We start from the raw sequence: 16,610 nt of genomic DNA, 5'->3' as shown, positions 1-16,610 counted from the left end.
GATATTACAATAATTTAAAAGAAAATGTAATATAATTCATGTTTTAATATTACGTGAACACTTTTGTACGTGTAAGGGAATAAGGCTGAAATATTTCAAATTAATTCCTTTTGAATTAAGTCCAAAATTAATGTAAAATAATATGAAGCTAGCAAAATAGCTAGCTGGCTAATCTGACAGACATTTTTTGTAAATGTCAAAAAAAAATGCCAAAAAAAAATAAATCCTGAGAATAAATTGAAAATCTTACTATAAGCATAAAGTTGTAATGTCCCAAAAATAGTGACATGAGGACATAGTAATATATTTACAAGAATAAAGTAAAACAATTGCAAGAATACCATAAATTTAGCACACAAAAAAGCTATGTATGACAATGAAGTCATACATTTTCAGGGATAAAGTAAAAATACTACAAGAATAATAAAGTGTATGCAAAAAAAATGTGTGAAGTGGCTGACTAGCTAGCCGAGTTGACAGATATTGGAATATTTATGGAATATTTATTTGGTAAATCGTTTTAAAAAATAGAAACATTTACATAAAATACATGATTAAACCAGAAACAAACACACACACACAGAAGTACTGTTACGAGTAATTCAGCAGCTTTAACACGAGCACAGCTCCGAACGCGTCCGTGTCCCTTCTCGTCTCTCGTTCCTTCCCCTGTCCACTGAGAACGTCACTTCTCGAAAACGTTCGGTTACTGAATATTTGGCCGTGGTTTGAGGATGAGCTTTCCCGTCTGCGTAACGACACAAAGAAGCATTTAGAAACATATTAAAAAAAAGGGCCGGGGGGAAGGTTGCGTCGGGTGACTCACGTCGTCACAGGACATGTTGTATTCAGCTAAAACTGTCCGACACCTAGCAGCGATACTGAGGAAGCAAAGGTTAAAGATAACAAACATATTGTATATAAAAGCGTTAGCATAGACATTTATGGCTTTAAAAATGATAACATGAAGATATACTGTAAATACAAGGATACATTGACGGCGCCACGACTCGTTTGTGTATCCCCGCAAAGAAAAGCGCTATGAGCGTGATGCAGCTGATGGTGAAGAAGGGATGATTCCACAGCGAGGAAAAGAAAGACACCTGCAGAAAGCAGAAAGAAGAAACTCACCATCAAACTCATAAAATAACGTATAAACATTCAAAAGCACACGGACATCGAGCTCTAACCATTTCAGATGGATGCTTACCTTCTGTGTATCAGGGTCTATCAACCAGTTCCACGCCCCCGTGGCTGTGCAAACCGACACCACTATTAAAATCACTGGGAAAAACAACAACAACAACAAAGTAACCATGACGACTCGTCAATCGATTATGTTATCCAAGACACAGCTCATTAGCTTGTGAGGGTCTATCTAATGACTTTGGACTTACTTCTCCACCTTCCTGTGGCAGGTTGCAAACAGGAGACATATTCCGTCAATCTTCTCTCAAAGGCTTTTAAATCTAATGGCAAAATAAACGTGATTACTGTCAACTTAAACAGTGCCAGGCATAACTAATCGATAGGAGCAACCGTATACTAAGCACTGTAACTGCAGGGGAGTCGTTTATTCAGGAAGGCAACAACACAATAACAACACATAAATTGGCACAGGACGATACATAAATGTATGATCTATACTGTTAGTTTCCAAAGTAATACAAGTAATAAATTTAAATGACTAACGCTAGAAACGAAAGCTAACATGTCAGCCACAATGCTACATGCTAATATCGTAAAGCAGACGAATCGGCTAACTTTGCAACGTTACATTCTCATGTACGCATCAAAGCCAATTTCAATCATTCACCAAATCGATTACTTCTTAAAAGCTGACCTTTTGTTTTTCTTCGTGAATGTATATATATTTATTACCTTCGGCCTGTTCCAGTGAGTTCATGTCTTCTAATCGTGGTCCCAACAGCCGGCTTCCGCCCACCTCAGATGAAAGACAGCTTGATACGGCCAATCAGCATCGATTTGGTTATTTTCTCTTCAGTTGATTGGCGAGCACAATGTAACGAGGCACCGCCTTTCCACCTCGATGGACAAATCATCAAGCAAGGTGTACTACCACGACATTGCCGCTCGATGTCGCTGTTTTAGCAGTGCTTTTAATGAACTTAATGAACTTAGTTTAATATACAATCTGTTGTATATTGCCTCCTGGCAATGAATGATTGATTTTGAGTAATAAGTAAGTCATAAGTTGTTGTGCTCGATGAGGTGGCACATACAGTTATTATACAGTTACATGAGGACATATGACTGCTTTTACATATTTATAATGATGAAGACTGCGCATTAGAAATGCATTTCACCACGAAGAAAAGCTGCTTATAGCATAATCATTCATAATATGACTTTAAAAAGTGTAGCATGACATTGACAAAATGCCCAAAACCAAGAAAATTTTCATTTTCAATGTTCTTGTGTTACACTTTTTTGTACAACACAACTAAAGAAATAAGTACAGCTGTATATTGTTTTTTTATTATTATTATTAAATCATTATTCGGCTGTTCTCTGCAAAGTGCATTGCATGACAAAAAAAAATCTGGATCACTACAAATAATACAATCTGATAACAATGAATTATTTGTTTATTGCTAAGATTATGACCGACAGATTCTCCATGTAAAACTTAATTTAAAAGTACTTTTCCATGCAATCGGAATAAAAAAAAACCTCTTTGGAATGTCAGATCCGAGGCGTGCTTGCACTTTATGTTTGAAAAAACAAACAGAAATGTCACAAAAAAAATGACCTGTTCTGTTATATGATTGACATTTGATCAAAGAGCCACTATTCGGAGCTTACAGTACTTCTTTTTCTGAACAATTCCGTGAATTTGGATCATTTCCTTCAGGAATCCTGGCCTTAGAGTGTGTATGAGTAGGCGTTGTTGACGGGTTGTAGTTTGTTTTGCAAACGGATGTTAAACTTCTCTCTCAGAATTCGCTCAACCTCGCCTTCTGGCACATCCCTCATATCGAATACGTCGACGCCCTCCTCGGGTTTGGAGGTGACCTCGCTGTAGACGCGGCCAATCAGGGCTATGAAACCCGTGGGTGTTTGCAAGGAGCAGATGGACTTGTTGGTGAAGAGCGCACCAGGATCCGTTTGAAGCTTGTCGTTGACTTCGAAGAAGTCCTCGGCGACACACGGCACCATTGTGAAGGAATATATCGTTTTTGTCAGCTTCCTGTTCACCAGACTCGAGCTGGCGAAGTGCGGGTTCAGGATCACCGACTTTCGACTCGACTTCTCTAGAACCCAGACCTCTCCCTTGTTTAGAAGACGGAACACCGCGGTCTTCTGAGGCTGGTCCTTCCCGTGGACGAGCTCCAGCGGCTCCCACAGTTGCGACGACACCCCGAAGCTCACGTCCGCTATATAAGCTTTGCCTTCAATGTCCACCATATTGATGAGGTGACTATTACAAGGTCCAAAGTCGCCAGTGGCGCTACTGAAGACTCTGGCGCCCAATATGGTCGGGCTGTATCCCAATTCTTTGAGCACCCAGGAAAACAGCAAGTTGTTCTCAAGGCACCAACCACCGCGGTTCCGTGTCACTATCTTGTCAAAGATGGCGTCCAGGTCCATGACGATCGCTTCGCCGCAGTGGATGCTGAGGTTCTCGAAGGGGATCGACATGACATGATGCTTGTGGATCAGCTTCAGTGTGGTGAGATCCGCTTTGTCCAGTGGGCCGTGGAAGCCTATTCTTTGGAAGTACGCCTCCAGGTTCATCTTGTCTGCAAAAAATAAAAATAAAACACTATTATGGTGCGTTTTTCCAGTACGTTTAGACCCATTAGTATCGGATAGTTAACTTTTCCTGAGTTTTTACTTTTTTGTTACCTCAATACTGACTGCTAGAACGGGTGCCAAACTAATCCCTAAATTGTTCCACTGCTCAGTTTGACAGCATCAGCATTTCAGTACGGTGTTGCGCCACAAAACGTTGTCAACTCCTCTGCAACAACTTTAAGTAGAATATAAAAAAAATGTTAAAAATAAGGAATTCTTACCTGACTACAACGGCGACGAAACGTATGTGGAGTTATTTGCAGTTAAACATTACACACACGCGAAAGTGCGGGGTCGAAATACAGGGGGGCGTTGTCAGATGAGGAAGCAGTGGGGGAAAAAAATAAAACCCAGCGACGTCAGTCGAACGTATTTATTTATTTTATTTATATGTGGTTTAAAAGTTTATGTGTTATCTGTTTAATAATATGTTTGTGCGTGTTTAATTTTTTTTGTTGTTTTCTGCCTTTTCCTGATCAGAAAACCCACCCGGAAGTGGGTGTTTGTTTTACGTAAAACACCAAATCCGTTTTCACCTTCCAAAATAAAACACTTCCAATTCTAAGTGACGTTTAAATAACTCAAATAAACCTTTACTGTACTGTTTTTTCGACTACTTCCTGTAAACCCCCTCCTCCGTGTTGTTGAACAAGCGGGAATGATCCAATTTTTTTACGTAAGCTACGTCAACACGCGTTGTGCTAACCACAGGGATCAATACAACCAGCGCTCTATTACATGTAAGGATCGTATTAATCAAAATGGGACATTTATCTCAATTTATACATTGTCCATTATGAGGTTAGTGGCGCTGTTGTTATGTTAATCAATGTTCCAGCCTACGAATGCTACACTGCGGTGTTGCTAGCTTGAAACGTGGTATGCACAATGGCGATTTGCGCAAAAAAAAATTAGCATAGCAGTTTGTAAATCATAATGGCTTTTATGTTTGTTTGACATATCGTGCTTACTTACTCATAAAATGTTATTTTTTTCTCAATAGTTCTTAATTTCTGTGATGGAAGCTACACGTCGGGAAACATACTTGATAACAGGAGGGTGCGGATATTTTGGTTATCGGTGAGTAACGTTCCTAAAATGTTGTGTTTTCAATTGTAGCCATTGCATTCAAATCTAATGTAATGCTAATTTTGGTGACTTTTTGAGGTAGTCCAAGTGACGTAGCGGCCTGTTATACTTGTTGTCAACACAAGATGGCGTCACCACATCAGTTTATATTACTTATATTAGCATGCTATGTTAAAGCTGTCCCCATTTTGAATACCTGCAGCCTGGCAACCCACCTTCACAAAAAAGGAGCCAAAATCATCCTCTTTGACATCATCCGTCCAAAGCTAGAGGTCCCGGAAGGAATGGTGTTCCTGAAGGGTGACATACGAAGCTGCTCCCAAGTTGGGAACGCTGTTGCCGGTGTGGACTGCGTATTCCACATCGCTTCCTACGGGATGTCTGGCAGGGAGCAACTGAACCGAGACCTGATTGAAGCTGTAAATGTTCAAGGCACTCAGAATGTCATCAAGGCCTGTTTGGAAAATGGAGTCCCCAGACTGGTATACACCAGCACCTTCAATGTGGTCTTTGGGGGTCAGGAGATACAGAACGGAGACGAAACCCTACCTTACTTGCCCCTCCATCTTCACCCGGACCACTATTCCCGAACCAAGTCCCTGGCGGAGATGGCTGTGTTAAAATCAAATGGAGTCCCACTGACGGATGGTTCAGGGGTGCTGAGAACGTGCGCACTGCGCCCGGCAGGTATCTACGGGCCCGGCGAACAGCGGCATCTACCACGGATTGTGGGCTACATCGAGAAAGGCATCTTTAGGTTTGTTTACGGCAAACCGAGCAGCCTGGTGGAGTTTGTGCATGTGGACAACCTGGCGTCGGCACACATGTTGGCCGCGGACGCTTTAACCGCCACGAGGCAACACCGCTCTGCAGGCCAGGCCTACTTCATCTCTGACGGACAGCCTGTTAATAACTTTGAGTTCTTCAGGCCTCTCGTTGAAGGTCTGGGCTACCCGTTCCCCACACTGCGGCTCCCCATCGGACTTATTTACTTCGTTGCCTTTCTCACCGAAATGATCCATCACCTTGTGGGACCGTTGTATAACTTCCAGCCGCTGCTGACGCGCACGGAGGTGTACAAAACGGGCGTGACGCACTACTTCAGCATGGCCAAAGCCGAGGCCCAGCTGGGCTACCGTCCGCAGGAGTACGACCTGCGTGAGGTTGTCGATTGGTTCCGCAGCAGAGGCCACGGGAGGAAACGGCAACGCTCCGGCTTCAGTCGACTCGTGGTTAATTTTCTGTTGGCCGCTGCCTTTGTGGCGGCGCTGCTCTCTTTTCTGCCAGTTGTTGGCAGCAGATAACACGCTAAAGGACAAGACAGCACATTATGCTAGCAGAGATACTGGACGTACTGCATGGGGTCTCAAACTCAATTTAACTGGGGGCCACTGGAGCTAGGGTCTGGGCAAGGCTGGGCCGCATCAGGTTTTCCAAAAAAAAAAAACAACGCTTTTATTAAAAACAGAAAAATATACAAACTTTTTCAGTGCTTTGGTTCCGATTTTTTACAATAAAAGCTCTGATAAAACATTCCACTGTTCTCAAATATCTTATTTTTCTGCACAAAATATGAAAAATAAATAAACAAATCAAGAATAAAGAAAATCAATCAGTAATAAATAAATAAATATAATAATAATAATAAAACGGCAAATAATAAAAACTTAAGAAACCACATATAGTTGGTGGGTAAACAAATTATTTTTGTCAGATTAAAATGAACAAAGCATTATTAGAGCCCTGTAGACATGACAAAACACAACTATAGTCACATTTATACTCTTTTTATTTACAACATATTGCGCAACTGCAGGGTCTTGAGACACATGCTAACTCGCAAACTAGAGAGCTAGCCACCTAAACGGTAGCCTTCAAGTTATTTCCTTTAAACTTAAATAGCCAAAAACTTACCACTTCCACACGGATAGGGAGGATAAGTATTAACAGTTATTTAACCTTTAACATGAACATTAATCATTCATTCATTTTCTACCGCTTTTTCCTCACGAGGGTCGAAACAATACAAGCAGTTGATGTTTGCTAAATACAAGGATGAAGAGTCTTGAACCAGTCATGATGTGCTATATATATCACTATATTGACATGCACTATGGTACCCATTATGGCATTGGATGCTCATATCACCTCGTAAAATAAAAATTAATAAATTAAATTTAAATTAAATTAAATAAATGTTTAATTAAATTAAATGTACTTTAATTTAAGTAAACAAAAATTAAATTTAAGTGAATAAAAATTACATTTAAGTAAATAAAAAATACATTTAAGTAAATACAAATTTAATTTAATTAAGAAAGCAGGAAGTGAACAAATGTAACAGTTACTGATTGTAAAAGTACCAGATGGAGGGTTGTACGACTGCATTTTTCTGCCATCTTATGGGGGGTTGCCTACAGCCACAGCTACCGATGTTGTTTGACCCAGCGCTAATTTGAGCTCATATTAGGGGACATTGAAGTTAACGTTTATATAAGCAGTGCTGAAAAGTCGCAGTTGTCTTTTTTCAATGTTACTGAATTAAAGTCATTGTACACTTTATTTATTTAGCATCCACTATTGTTAGCATCGTGGTGATAGCAAACTGTACTGAAGCGTGAGAAACAAACAATGCTAAATTAAAGATGCTTTAAGGAAATTATTATTTTTTTATTTCTTAAAAGTCATCTCTGTTGGTATAAAACATTTTTTTCCTCTTAAAGGTCTCGTTGAGGTCTCAGTTAGCCCTGCAGGGAAAACACTGTTTTGTGTGTAGCTTTAATGCTAATGAGCTAATGTGTTTGTCCACACAAAATAGATACCAAATATAACATTCAGCAGCGTAACATTAAGGACACAAACGTTAGCGAAACAAGCATAGCAGTGGGTGCTATTTACAAGAATATACAAGTATGCAAAAATATACAAAGTGTATATATATATAATTATATAATAATAATAATTATAATATATATAATGATATATTTTTTTTATATATATTTTATTGAATAATACCCTTTCATATAATTATACATATATATAATATAATATGCACATATATATATTATATATGTATAGTAATATACATACATTTATAATATCTATAATATAATAATAATATAAATATTATAATATAATATCATATCTAAAATTTAATCATAGTATAATATTAATAATATAATAATATATATAATATAAAACATATATATACGCACATATATATATGAAAGGGTATTATTAAATAAGGAAAATATATGAATAAAAATATATAATTATATATATAATAATTATAATATATAATGTATATATATATATGAAAGGGCATTATTAAATAAAAATCTATATAATAAAATATATATAATTATACATATATAATTACATGAAAGGGTATTATTAAATAAAAATAGATATAAATAAAAAATATAATTATATATATATATAATCAGATGAAAAGGTATTATTAAATAAAAAATATATAAATAAAAAAATATAATTATATATATAATTATATGAAAGGGTATTATTAAATACAAATATATATGAATAAAAAATACATAATTATGTATATAATTATATGAAAGGGTATTATTAAATAAAATATATATAAATAAAAAATGTATAATTATATATATAATTATATGAAAGGGTATTATTAAATAAAAATACATAGTATACGACTATATATAAATTAATTATATTACAAATTTCACTTGGGTTACATTGGGGTTACATCTACATTGTGTTTTTCCCTTTTCTCCCTCCAAAATGACTTTGTATTGAATCCCGGAGACTGTTTTGTCATTCCAATAGCGATGCACCAAAATTGTTCAATGACTTTGTTGTTAAATGTGGACTCCCAGTCACAGTAATGATAGTTTTTAAATACAAATCACACAAGCTGCTGAACTTGTGTGTGTGTTTTTTTTTTTATAAATGCACTTGCAATGGCTCCCGACCAGGTGAGCTTTGAAGACGTTTGTTATTTGGAATGGAAACATCTCCTTTCTCTGTCTTTGTCAGTATAAAGTGTGGTGTTTGGAGGGCCGACAGCCCCTTGCTGAGTTGGTGGCAATCATTGTTTCTCTGCAGCATTAACCACATTCCACAGGGGCAAAGCGCATCCCGTCTCCATCCCCCGCATTCCTTTATCGCGAACGAGTCCCCCCTCCCACCGCCGGCGCTGGAAAAAAAAAGACTTTTTTAACCCTCCATTTTCCCCCTCTCTCAAACACGCGTCCGCGTATCGTGTCTTTGTGTCTTTTTTTCTTTTTTGTCCACTTTGTTCTCCACACGAGTGCGCGTAGGGAGAAATGTAGAACTCCAAAGTGAGGTGAAATTCCTCCGCGCAGCGCGCCATTGACTGTAAGGACCTTTCAACTTAACAACAAGAAAAAAAAACTCAAGTTGACAAACCGTCGCGCTTGAAAGAGTTTTTTTTAAAGGCGGCCACGGCGGAAGTCTCGAGGGCGGCGATGCCGACATTAGCACCGCCACATTTTCCCTTTTTTGTGTGTTTTGTTCCCCAAATGGAGCTCAGCTAGTGGTCCGCTTTGCTAGCTCGCAACTTGTTTCCGGACTACAAAAAAAAAAAAAAAAAACATGGACGACTACCAGCAAGATGTGGTTCTCCGGGCCAGCCAAATGATGGACGAGCTCTCCCTGTACGACGGAATGTACGCCGCCGGGAGGGACATCGTGATCGGACGCGATTTGGACTTCTCGCCGCCGCCGCCGCAGCCGCCGCCGGTCGAGTGCGGCAGGAGCGCGATGAATGGCACCGCTGTGCTCCAGCAGCAGCATCACACCGTGGAGAACTTCACCACCGGGAATAAAGTCTACACGGCGGCTCCGGTGAGGCCGGTCAAGTGCAACAGGACCGTGCCTGTGGATTTCTGCGCCCCGCAGAGAGAGACGGGCTACGGCGAGGAGGGCTGCTGCAAGTCCGAGGTGGCTCTTCCGTGCTACACCGGCGTCTCCGACAGGCAGCGGAGGTACTCGCTGGAGGTGCACAGGTACAGCACCGGCTCCGCCTTCGACGCCCTCCACAAGCCGCTGCCTCTGCCCGGCAACAGGTGCAACAGCATGTGCATCGACGGTAGGCACGGCGCCGCCAGCCCCCGCTCCAGCCTGGCGTCCTCCGTGTCCTCCCAGGACCAGAGCAAGCACGCCAGCCCCAGGTCGAGCATCAGCAGCCCGCGGGCGAGCCTGGTGGTGCCCGGCCAGGATCGCTACACCAACAGTCCCAGGTCCAGCCTGGCGCACTGCGAGGGCTCCGGCGTGCTGAGCCCCAGGTCCAGCTACGCCAGCACGGCCAGCGACACCAGCAAGCACTCCAGCCCCAGGACCAGCCTCAACAGCTGCGACTGCTGCAGCAAGCCCAGCAGCAACCGCACCAGCGGCATCAGCATGGGCTACGACCAGAGGCACACCAGCCCCAGGTCCAGCACGGCCAGCCAGTACTCCTTCACCACCAGCCCCAGATCCAGTTACTCGGACTCTCGGTACGGTCCGGCGACCCGGGATGACTTTGACGGAGCCGTGTTGCATTCGGCTCCGCTCATGGCCAGCCCGAGGTCCAGCTTCTGCAGCCAGGACGGGAGCTCCAGACCCGGGGCGGGTGCCAACTGCGTGCTAAGCCCGCGCTCCAGCATCTCCAGCCACAGTTCGAGAAGCTCCCGCAGCTCCAGGGGATCTATGAGCGCCTACCCGGACCTTCAGCTGCCCTCCCCCAGGGCTTCCATTCTGGCGGGACATGATGACTCTCTGATGCAGGAGCTCGGGGACTCAAACGGGATACACGGTCGCCTCCATCTCCAGGAGAACACGCTGGAAATGACTCCTGGTTCGGCATTTGGCAACGGCCTCGCGGGCCCCAAAACGTCCTCGGCGGGGCAGAGGTTCAAGCTGCCCTATCAGGTGACCCCGAGCCGGGAGAGTGGACCGAGCCAGGCGGAGAGGCGTCTGGAGGCGCTCACCTTGGAGCTGGAAAAGGAGCTGGAGATGCACATGAAGAAGGAATACTTTGGTAGGTGGTCACGCCCAAACATTACGTTCAAAAATCGTCTTTTCACTTTATTATAACGATTCTTTGAGATTCTCAGTGAGCTGTGAAGTCTCGCGAGATTTGCTCATGTCTCCTGTGATGATGCTTTTAACTCAGAGCGCCACTTTTTCATCATTTATCCGTTCCTAAAGGTCAGACAAATAAGGAAAAGTACAAAAACTGAACACATTTTCCCCTTCAGAAACCATGAAAATCAAACCAACACCTTCCGACATCCAATAATATTTCTAAAAAAACAAATTTTATAGAGAATTCTAACAGTATTACATGCAGAAATTGCCACCAAATGAAATGGATAAATAAACATTTAACATTATCTTGATTGATGGACAGCAGGTAATGTGTTACCCTTAATCCGTTCCCTGTGGAACCCGTGTTAACTAGGAACCCTTAAATTACAGTCCTGTTCTAACAGACTCCGTTGTTGAATTTTATCAAAGTTGTGACTCAGAAATACGCAGTGCGCTTGAACACTTCCCCAGTGCAGTGTTTGGAAAAAAATGGAGGAAGGAGATAGATACAGAGCTGTTCTTTGTTCTGTGTGCGTTCTGTGAACAAATAGACCGCAGACACATGCATAATAAAGATGATTATAGTATTCCTTCGGCAGAATCTGTCAATAGTATCCTCATATTTAAAGAACCACTGTCCATTCTTCACAGAGGCTGAGTCGCCAATCCTTGAAGGAAATAGGAAACAGTTTTGTTGCTTTTCATCATTTATCAGTTCCTAAAGGTCAGACAAATAAGGAAAAAGTACAAAAACTGAACACATCTTCCCCTTCAGAAACCATGAAAATCAAACCAACACCTTCCGACATCCAATAATATTTCCAAAAAACACATTTTATAGAGAATTCTAACAGTATTACATGCAATGTAAATGTAATAAACATTTAACATTATCTTGATTGATTGACAGCAGGTAATGCGTTACCCTTAATCCGTTCCCTCTGGAACCCGAGTTAACTAGGAACCTTTAAATTACAGTCCTGTTCTAACAGACTCCGTTCTTAAATTTTATCAAAGTTGTGACTCAGAAATACGCAGTGTGCTTGAACACCACCTCAGCGCAGTTCATAGAGCAGTGCTCTATGAACAAATAGACCACAGACACGTGCATAATAAAGACGATTATAGGATTCCCTCGCCAGAATCTGTCAATAATATTCTCAGATTTAACGAATATTCACAGAGACTGAGTCACTTTTTGTTGCTTTTCATCATTTATTTGTTCCTAAAGGTCAGACAAATAATATATAAATAATATATAATATATATATATATAATAATATATAAATAATAATATTTCCAAAAAGCACATTTTATAGAGAATTCTAACAGTATTACATGCAGAAATTGCCACCAAATGAAATGGATAAATAAACATTTAACATTATCTTGATTGATTGATTGATAGCAGGTAACGTGTTACCCTTAATCCGTTCCCTCTGGAACCCGTGTTAACTAGGAACATTTAGTCCTGTTCTAACAGATGTTCCCATCGTACTTTGCTGCAACTCCGTTCTTGAATTTTATTAAAGTTCTGACTCAGAAATACGCAGTGCGCTTGAACACCACCTCAGCGCAGTGCTTGGAAAAAAAATGGAGGAAGGCGATAGATACAGAGCTGTTCTGTGTGTGTTCTATGAACAAATAGACCGCAGACACACGCATAATAAAGATGATTATAGGATTCCCTCGGCAGAATCTGTCAATAATATCCTCATATTTAAAGAACCACTGTCCATTCTTCACAGAGACTGAGTCGCCAATCCTTGAAGGGAATAGGAAACAGTTTTGTTGCTTTTCATAATTTATTTGTTCCTAAAGGTCAGACAAATAAGGAAAAGTACAAACACTGAACACATTTTCCCCTTCAGAAACCATGAAAATCAAATCAACACCTTCCGACATCCAATAATATTTCCAAAAACACATTTTATAGAGAATTCTATCAGTATTACATGTACCCGTGTTAACTAGGAACCTTTAAATTACAGTCCTGTTCTAACAGACGCTCCCTTCGTACTTTGCTGCAACTCCGTTCTTGAATTTTATCAAAGTTCTGACTCATAAATACGCAGTGCGCTTGAACCCCTCCTCAGCGCGGGGCGCAGTGCTTGGGAAAAAAAAGGGCGTATGGAGACAGATGTGCGTTCTGTGAACAAATAAACCGCAGAAACACACATAATAAAGATGATTATAGGATTCCCTCGGCAGAATCTGTCAATAGTATCCTCATATTTAAAGAACCACTGTCCATTCTTCACAGAGACCGAGTCGCCAATCCTTAAAGGAAATAGGAAATAGTTTTGTTGCTTTTCATCATTTATCCGTTCCTAAAGATCAGACAAATAAGGAAAAAGTACAAAAACTGACCACATTTCCAGTTCTGACTTAGAAATACGCACTGCGCTTGAACACCTCCTCAGCGCGGGGCGCAGTGCTTGGGGAAAAAAAAAGGAGACAGATGTGCGTTCTGTGAACAAATAGACCACAGACACACGCATAATAAAGATGATTATAGTATTCCCTCGGCAGAATCTGTCAGTAGTGTTCTCATATTTAAAGAACCACTGTCCATTCTTCACAGAGACTGAGTCGCCAATCCTTGAAGGGAATAGGAAACAGTTTTGTTGAGACAGATGTGCGTTCTGTGAACAAATAAACCGCAGACACATGCATAATAAAGATGATTATAGTATTCCCTCGGCAGAATCTGTCAGTAGTATTCTCATATTTAAAGAACCACTCTCCATTCTTCACATAGACAGAGTCACCAATCCTTGAAGGGAATAGGAAACCGTTTTGTTGCCAAGCTTGTCTGGTTATTTCCGTGCTAGTTTAGCCATTATGCTTTCAGTGGTTGTTTATACAATATACTTAATATATAATTAGTGGTTTGACAGCGTAGTAATCATCACCATTTCCCTTTGTGCCATTGCTGCTAAACATTGAGCTGATGTCTCACAGGATTTTCAGATGTCTAACATATGGTTTGGCTTGAGGGGCATATTTTTTATGCGACATGGCAACCTTTTGGGGATGTATTTTGAAGCAAAACCGCTCCGTTTGGGTGTTTCTGTTGTCCAAAATCTGTGAATGGTATCAAATAGACTTCTGCATTTTCAACAGGACTGTAATGTATTTGTGATTGTAAAGGGGGGGGGGGTCTAGATGATGTCATAATCTAACTTACAGAAGTTCCATGATAAGTGGTTTTCTGTGAACAACGTTTTCTGATTTGTGAATGGAATATTTTTGTATTTTGTTTATTGCCTTCTAAATATGATGAAATTATTAGAGCCCTCTAGACTTGAAATAACACCCCTATAGCCAAATTTACACTCCTCTACAGTATGTCCTGCGGTTGCTATTGTCTCCACAATGTCACATAACTGACACCTAGTGACCAGTGTAGAATACTACATATCATCATGCATCTTCTGAATGGCTTATATTTTTGTTGATTTTTCTTAAAAATATGTAAAATTTACATTATAATATTATTACATTACATATTTAAATTAAATAGTTTAAATTTAATTTAATTTAAATTATTTAATTTCATTTTGTAATTATTTAATTTAATTAAACAGTTCGGCCAACTGGTTAGCATGTTGGCCACTCAGTTAGTAGATCGGGAAGACCTTGGTTCGATTCTCCGCTTGGGCAACTCTGTGTGGAGTTTGCATGTTCTCCCCGTGCGTGTGTGTTCCTTGTTAAAAAAAAAATTCAAAAAGGAACGACGGGCCCAAAGGAGTCACTTCGCGGGCCAGATGTGGCACGCGAACCGCAGCTTGCCCACCCCTCATCTTACATGCTTTAATATTCAAGCCGTTCCCTTCACGCTTTTTGCCGTGTTGGCTTTCCACACGGGAAGATTCACAGCAATAATAATAATAATAATAATAATAATAATAATAACAACAACAACGGGGCTGCACGGCGGTCAAGTGGTTGCGCAGACCTCACAGCTAGGAGACCTGAGTTCAATCCCACCCTCGGCCATCTCTGTGTGGAGTTTGCATGTTCTCCCCGTTTTCTCCGGGTACTCCGGTTTCCTCCCACATTCCAAAAACATGCTAGGTTAATTAGCCACTCCAAATTGTCCATAGGTATGAATGTGAGTGTGAATGGTTGTTTGTCTATATGTGCCCTGTGATTGGCTGGCCACCAGTCCAGGGTGTACCCCGCCTCTCTTGCCTGAAGACAGCTGGGATAGGCTCCAGCATTCCCCTGTAACCCTCGTGAGGATAAGCGGGTAGAAAATGAATGAATAATAATAATAATAATAATAATAGTAACAAAAAGGGCTGCACGGTGTAAAGTGGTTAGCGCGCAGACCTCACAGCTAGGAAACCCGAGTTCAATTCCGTCCTCGGCCATCTGTGTGTGGAGTGTGCATGTTCTCCCCGTGCATGTGTGGGTTTTCTCCGGGTACTCCGGTTTCCTCCCACATTCCAAAAACATGCTAGGTTAATTAGCCACTCCAAATTGTCCATAGGTATGAATGTGAGTGTGAATGGTTGTTTGTCTATATGTGCCCTGTGATTGGCTGGCCACCAGTCCAGGGTGTACCCCGCCTCCCTCGCCCAAGGACAGCTGGGATAGGCTCCAGCATCTGCGCAATCCTCGTGAGGATAAGCGGCATAGAAAATGGATGTATGGATCAGCTTTTTCTCGGTAATTATTCCTTTTTGTTGTATTTTTGCATTTCCGTGTTCTACACTTTACGTATTTCCTAAACTGTTAGGGTTTAGGCTATGTGGAGGAGGTGTTCTGCACGCTACCACAAGGGTTCCCTGGGTACTTCCTGGGAATTGCCTGGATATGGGAAACTACTTGGGTACCAACCAGCGTAAGGGTACCAATAGGGTTGCATCTTGTTTACACGCTTCATTGAGGTCTCTAAATCGCCTTCCCAGGAAAGGTCGGCTGAATGCAATCGGAAAAAGCCCAACAGAGACATATCCGTTTCCGTAGCGACAGTGAAGAAACGGATTGTTTGGTCGTAGCGGCTGCCAGCGTCCGGCTCTTTAGCGTCGGTTTGTTGTTGTGATGGCGGTGAAGAAGCTGTAAATCAACAGCTGGCGCGTCCATGCAAGACTGCAATTGAAGCACGCCGTCATCCCAACCCGTACGTCCCCTTAGCTTACCCCCCGAGCCCCCATGGTGTAAAGCCCTTCATTAACCAGCCAGTGGGGAGTCGGGCGCTACCAGATCCTTAGCGGAAGGCGGGCCAGACAGAGCCTTATAAGGAGGGGAAGGGGGGGGGTCAAGTCTGATCACCTGACCTGAATGGTAATCACTGGGCATCTTTTATTGATGCTGTCGTTGCCGTTTTATTTTTAACTCTGGCGAATGCAAAACATCGCCAGAGTTAAAAGTTAAAAGGGATTGGACATGCAGTTTTTTGAACACTGTTCTCACTAGGCGTGTGTATTGGCAAGAATCTGGCGATACGATACGTATCACGATACTGTTAACAAGGCGATATTTTTTTTGTTTTTCTTGTAGTTAAAGATTATTCATTCATTCATTCATTTTTAGACAAACAACCATTCACACTCACATTCATACCTATGGACAATTTGGAGTCGCTAATTAACCTAGCATGTTTTTGGAATGTCGCT

General features: G+C 41.3%; 4 protein-coding genes across 7 annotated transcripts in view; 2 read left to right on the top strand and 2 right to left on the bottom strand.

The window, feature by feature from the left end:
* Nucleotides 1-483: 483 nt before the first annotated feature.
* cnep1r1 (CTD nuclear envelope phosphatase 1 regulatory subunit 1) lies at nucleotides 484-1,976 on the bottom strand. Its single transcript, XM_058089627.1, has 6 exons — nucleotides 1,882-1,976; nucleotides 1,398-1,469; nucleotides 1,211-1,284; nucleotides 994-1,103; nucleotides 827-881; nucleotides 484-748 (listed from the first exon to the last, which is right to left on the bottom strand). Exons 1-6 carry the CDS (start codon nucleotides 1,904-1,906, stop codon nucleotides 707-709), a joined length of 378 nt encoding a protein of 125 aa, XP_057945610.1. The 5' UTR covers nucleotides 1,907-1,976; the 3' UTR covers nucleotides 484-706.
* Nucleotides 1,977-2,500: 524 nt separating this feature from the next.
* On the bottom strand, nucleotides 2,501-4,162 carry LOC131139749 (arylamine N-acetyltransferase, pineal gland isozyme NAT-10-like). Of its 2 annotated transcripts, none has more exons than XM_058089625.1 (2): nucleotides 4,041-4,162; nucleotides 2,501-3,764 (listed from the first exon to the last, which is right to left on the bottom strand). In XM_058089625.1, exon 2 carries the CDS (start codon nucleotides 3,757-3,759, stop codon nucleotides 2,887-2,889), a length of 873 nt encoding a protein of 290 aa, XP_057945608.1. In that variant the 5' UTR covers nucleotides 3,760-3,764; nucleotides 4,041-4,162; the 3' UTR covers nucleotides 2,501-2,886. The 2 variants fall into 2 exon arrangements, with proteins under 2 accessions (XP_057945608.1, XP_057945609.1); XM_058089626.1 differs by lacking the exon at nucleotides 4,041-4,162 and adding an exon at nucleotides 3,871-4,022.
* A 260-nt stretch (nucleotides 4,163-4,422) lies between these two features.
* Nucleotides 4,423-7,537, top strand: sdr42e1 (short chain dehydrogenase/reductase family 42E, member 1). 3 transcript variants are annotated; one of them, XM_058089594.1, is made up of 3 exons: nucleotides 4,423-4,559; nucleotides 4,823-4,899; nucleotides 5,111-7,537. In XM_058089594.1, exons 2-3 carry the CDS (start codon nucleotides 4,838-4,840, stop codon nucleotides 6,210-6,212), a joined length of 1,164 nt encoding a protein of 387 aa, XP_057945577.1. In that variant the 5' UTR covers nucleotides 4,423-4,559; nucleotides 4,823-4,837; the 3' UTR covers nucleotides 6,213-7,537. The 3 variants fall into 3 exon arrangements, with proteins under 3 accessions (XP_057945577.1, XP_057945576.1, XP_057945578.1); XM_058089593.1 differs by having other exon boundaries at nucleotides 4,447-4,495; XM_058089595.1 differs by having other exon boundaries at nucleotides 4,504-4,620.
* A 1,640-nt stretch (nucleotides 7,538-9,177) lies between these two features.
* wtip (WT1 interacting protein) overlaps nucleotides 9,178-16,610 on the top strand; it is a 35,878-nt gene continuing 28,445 nt past the window's right edge. Inside the window, exon 1 of the mRNA XM_058089563.1 lies at nucleotides 9,178-10,933. Coding sequence (XP_057945546.1) covers nucleotides 9,508-10,933 — 1,426 coding nt within the window. The 5' untranslated portion in view covers nucleotides 9,178-9,507. The remainder of the gene's footprint in view (nucleotides 10,934-16,610) is intronic.

Source organism: Doryrhamphus excisus, chromosome 12 (assembly GCF_030265055.1).
Source record: "Doryrhamphus excisus isolate RoL2022-K1 chromosome 12, RoL_Dexc_1.0, whole genome shotgun sequence".
Classification (NCBI taxonomy): Eukaryota; Metazoa; Chordata; class Actinopteri; order Syngnathiformes; family Syngnathidae; genus Doryrhamphus; species Doryrhamphus excisus.
This window is presented reverse-complemented; position numbering and strand designations above follow the sequence as displayed.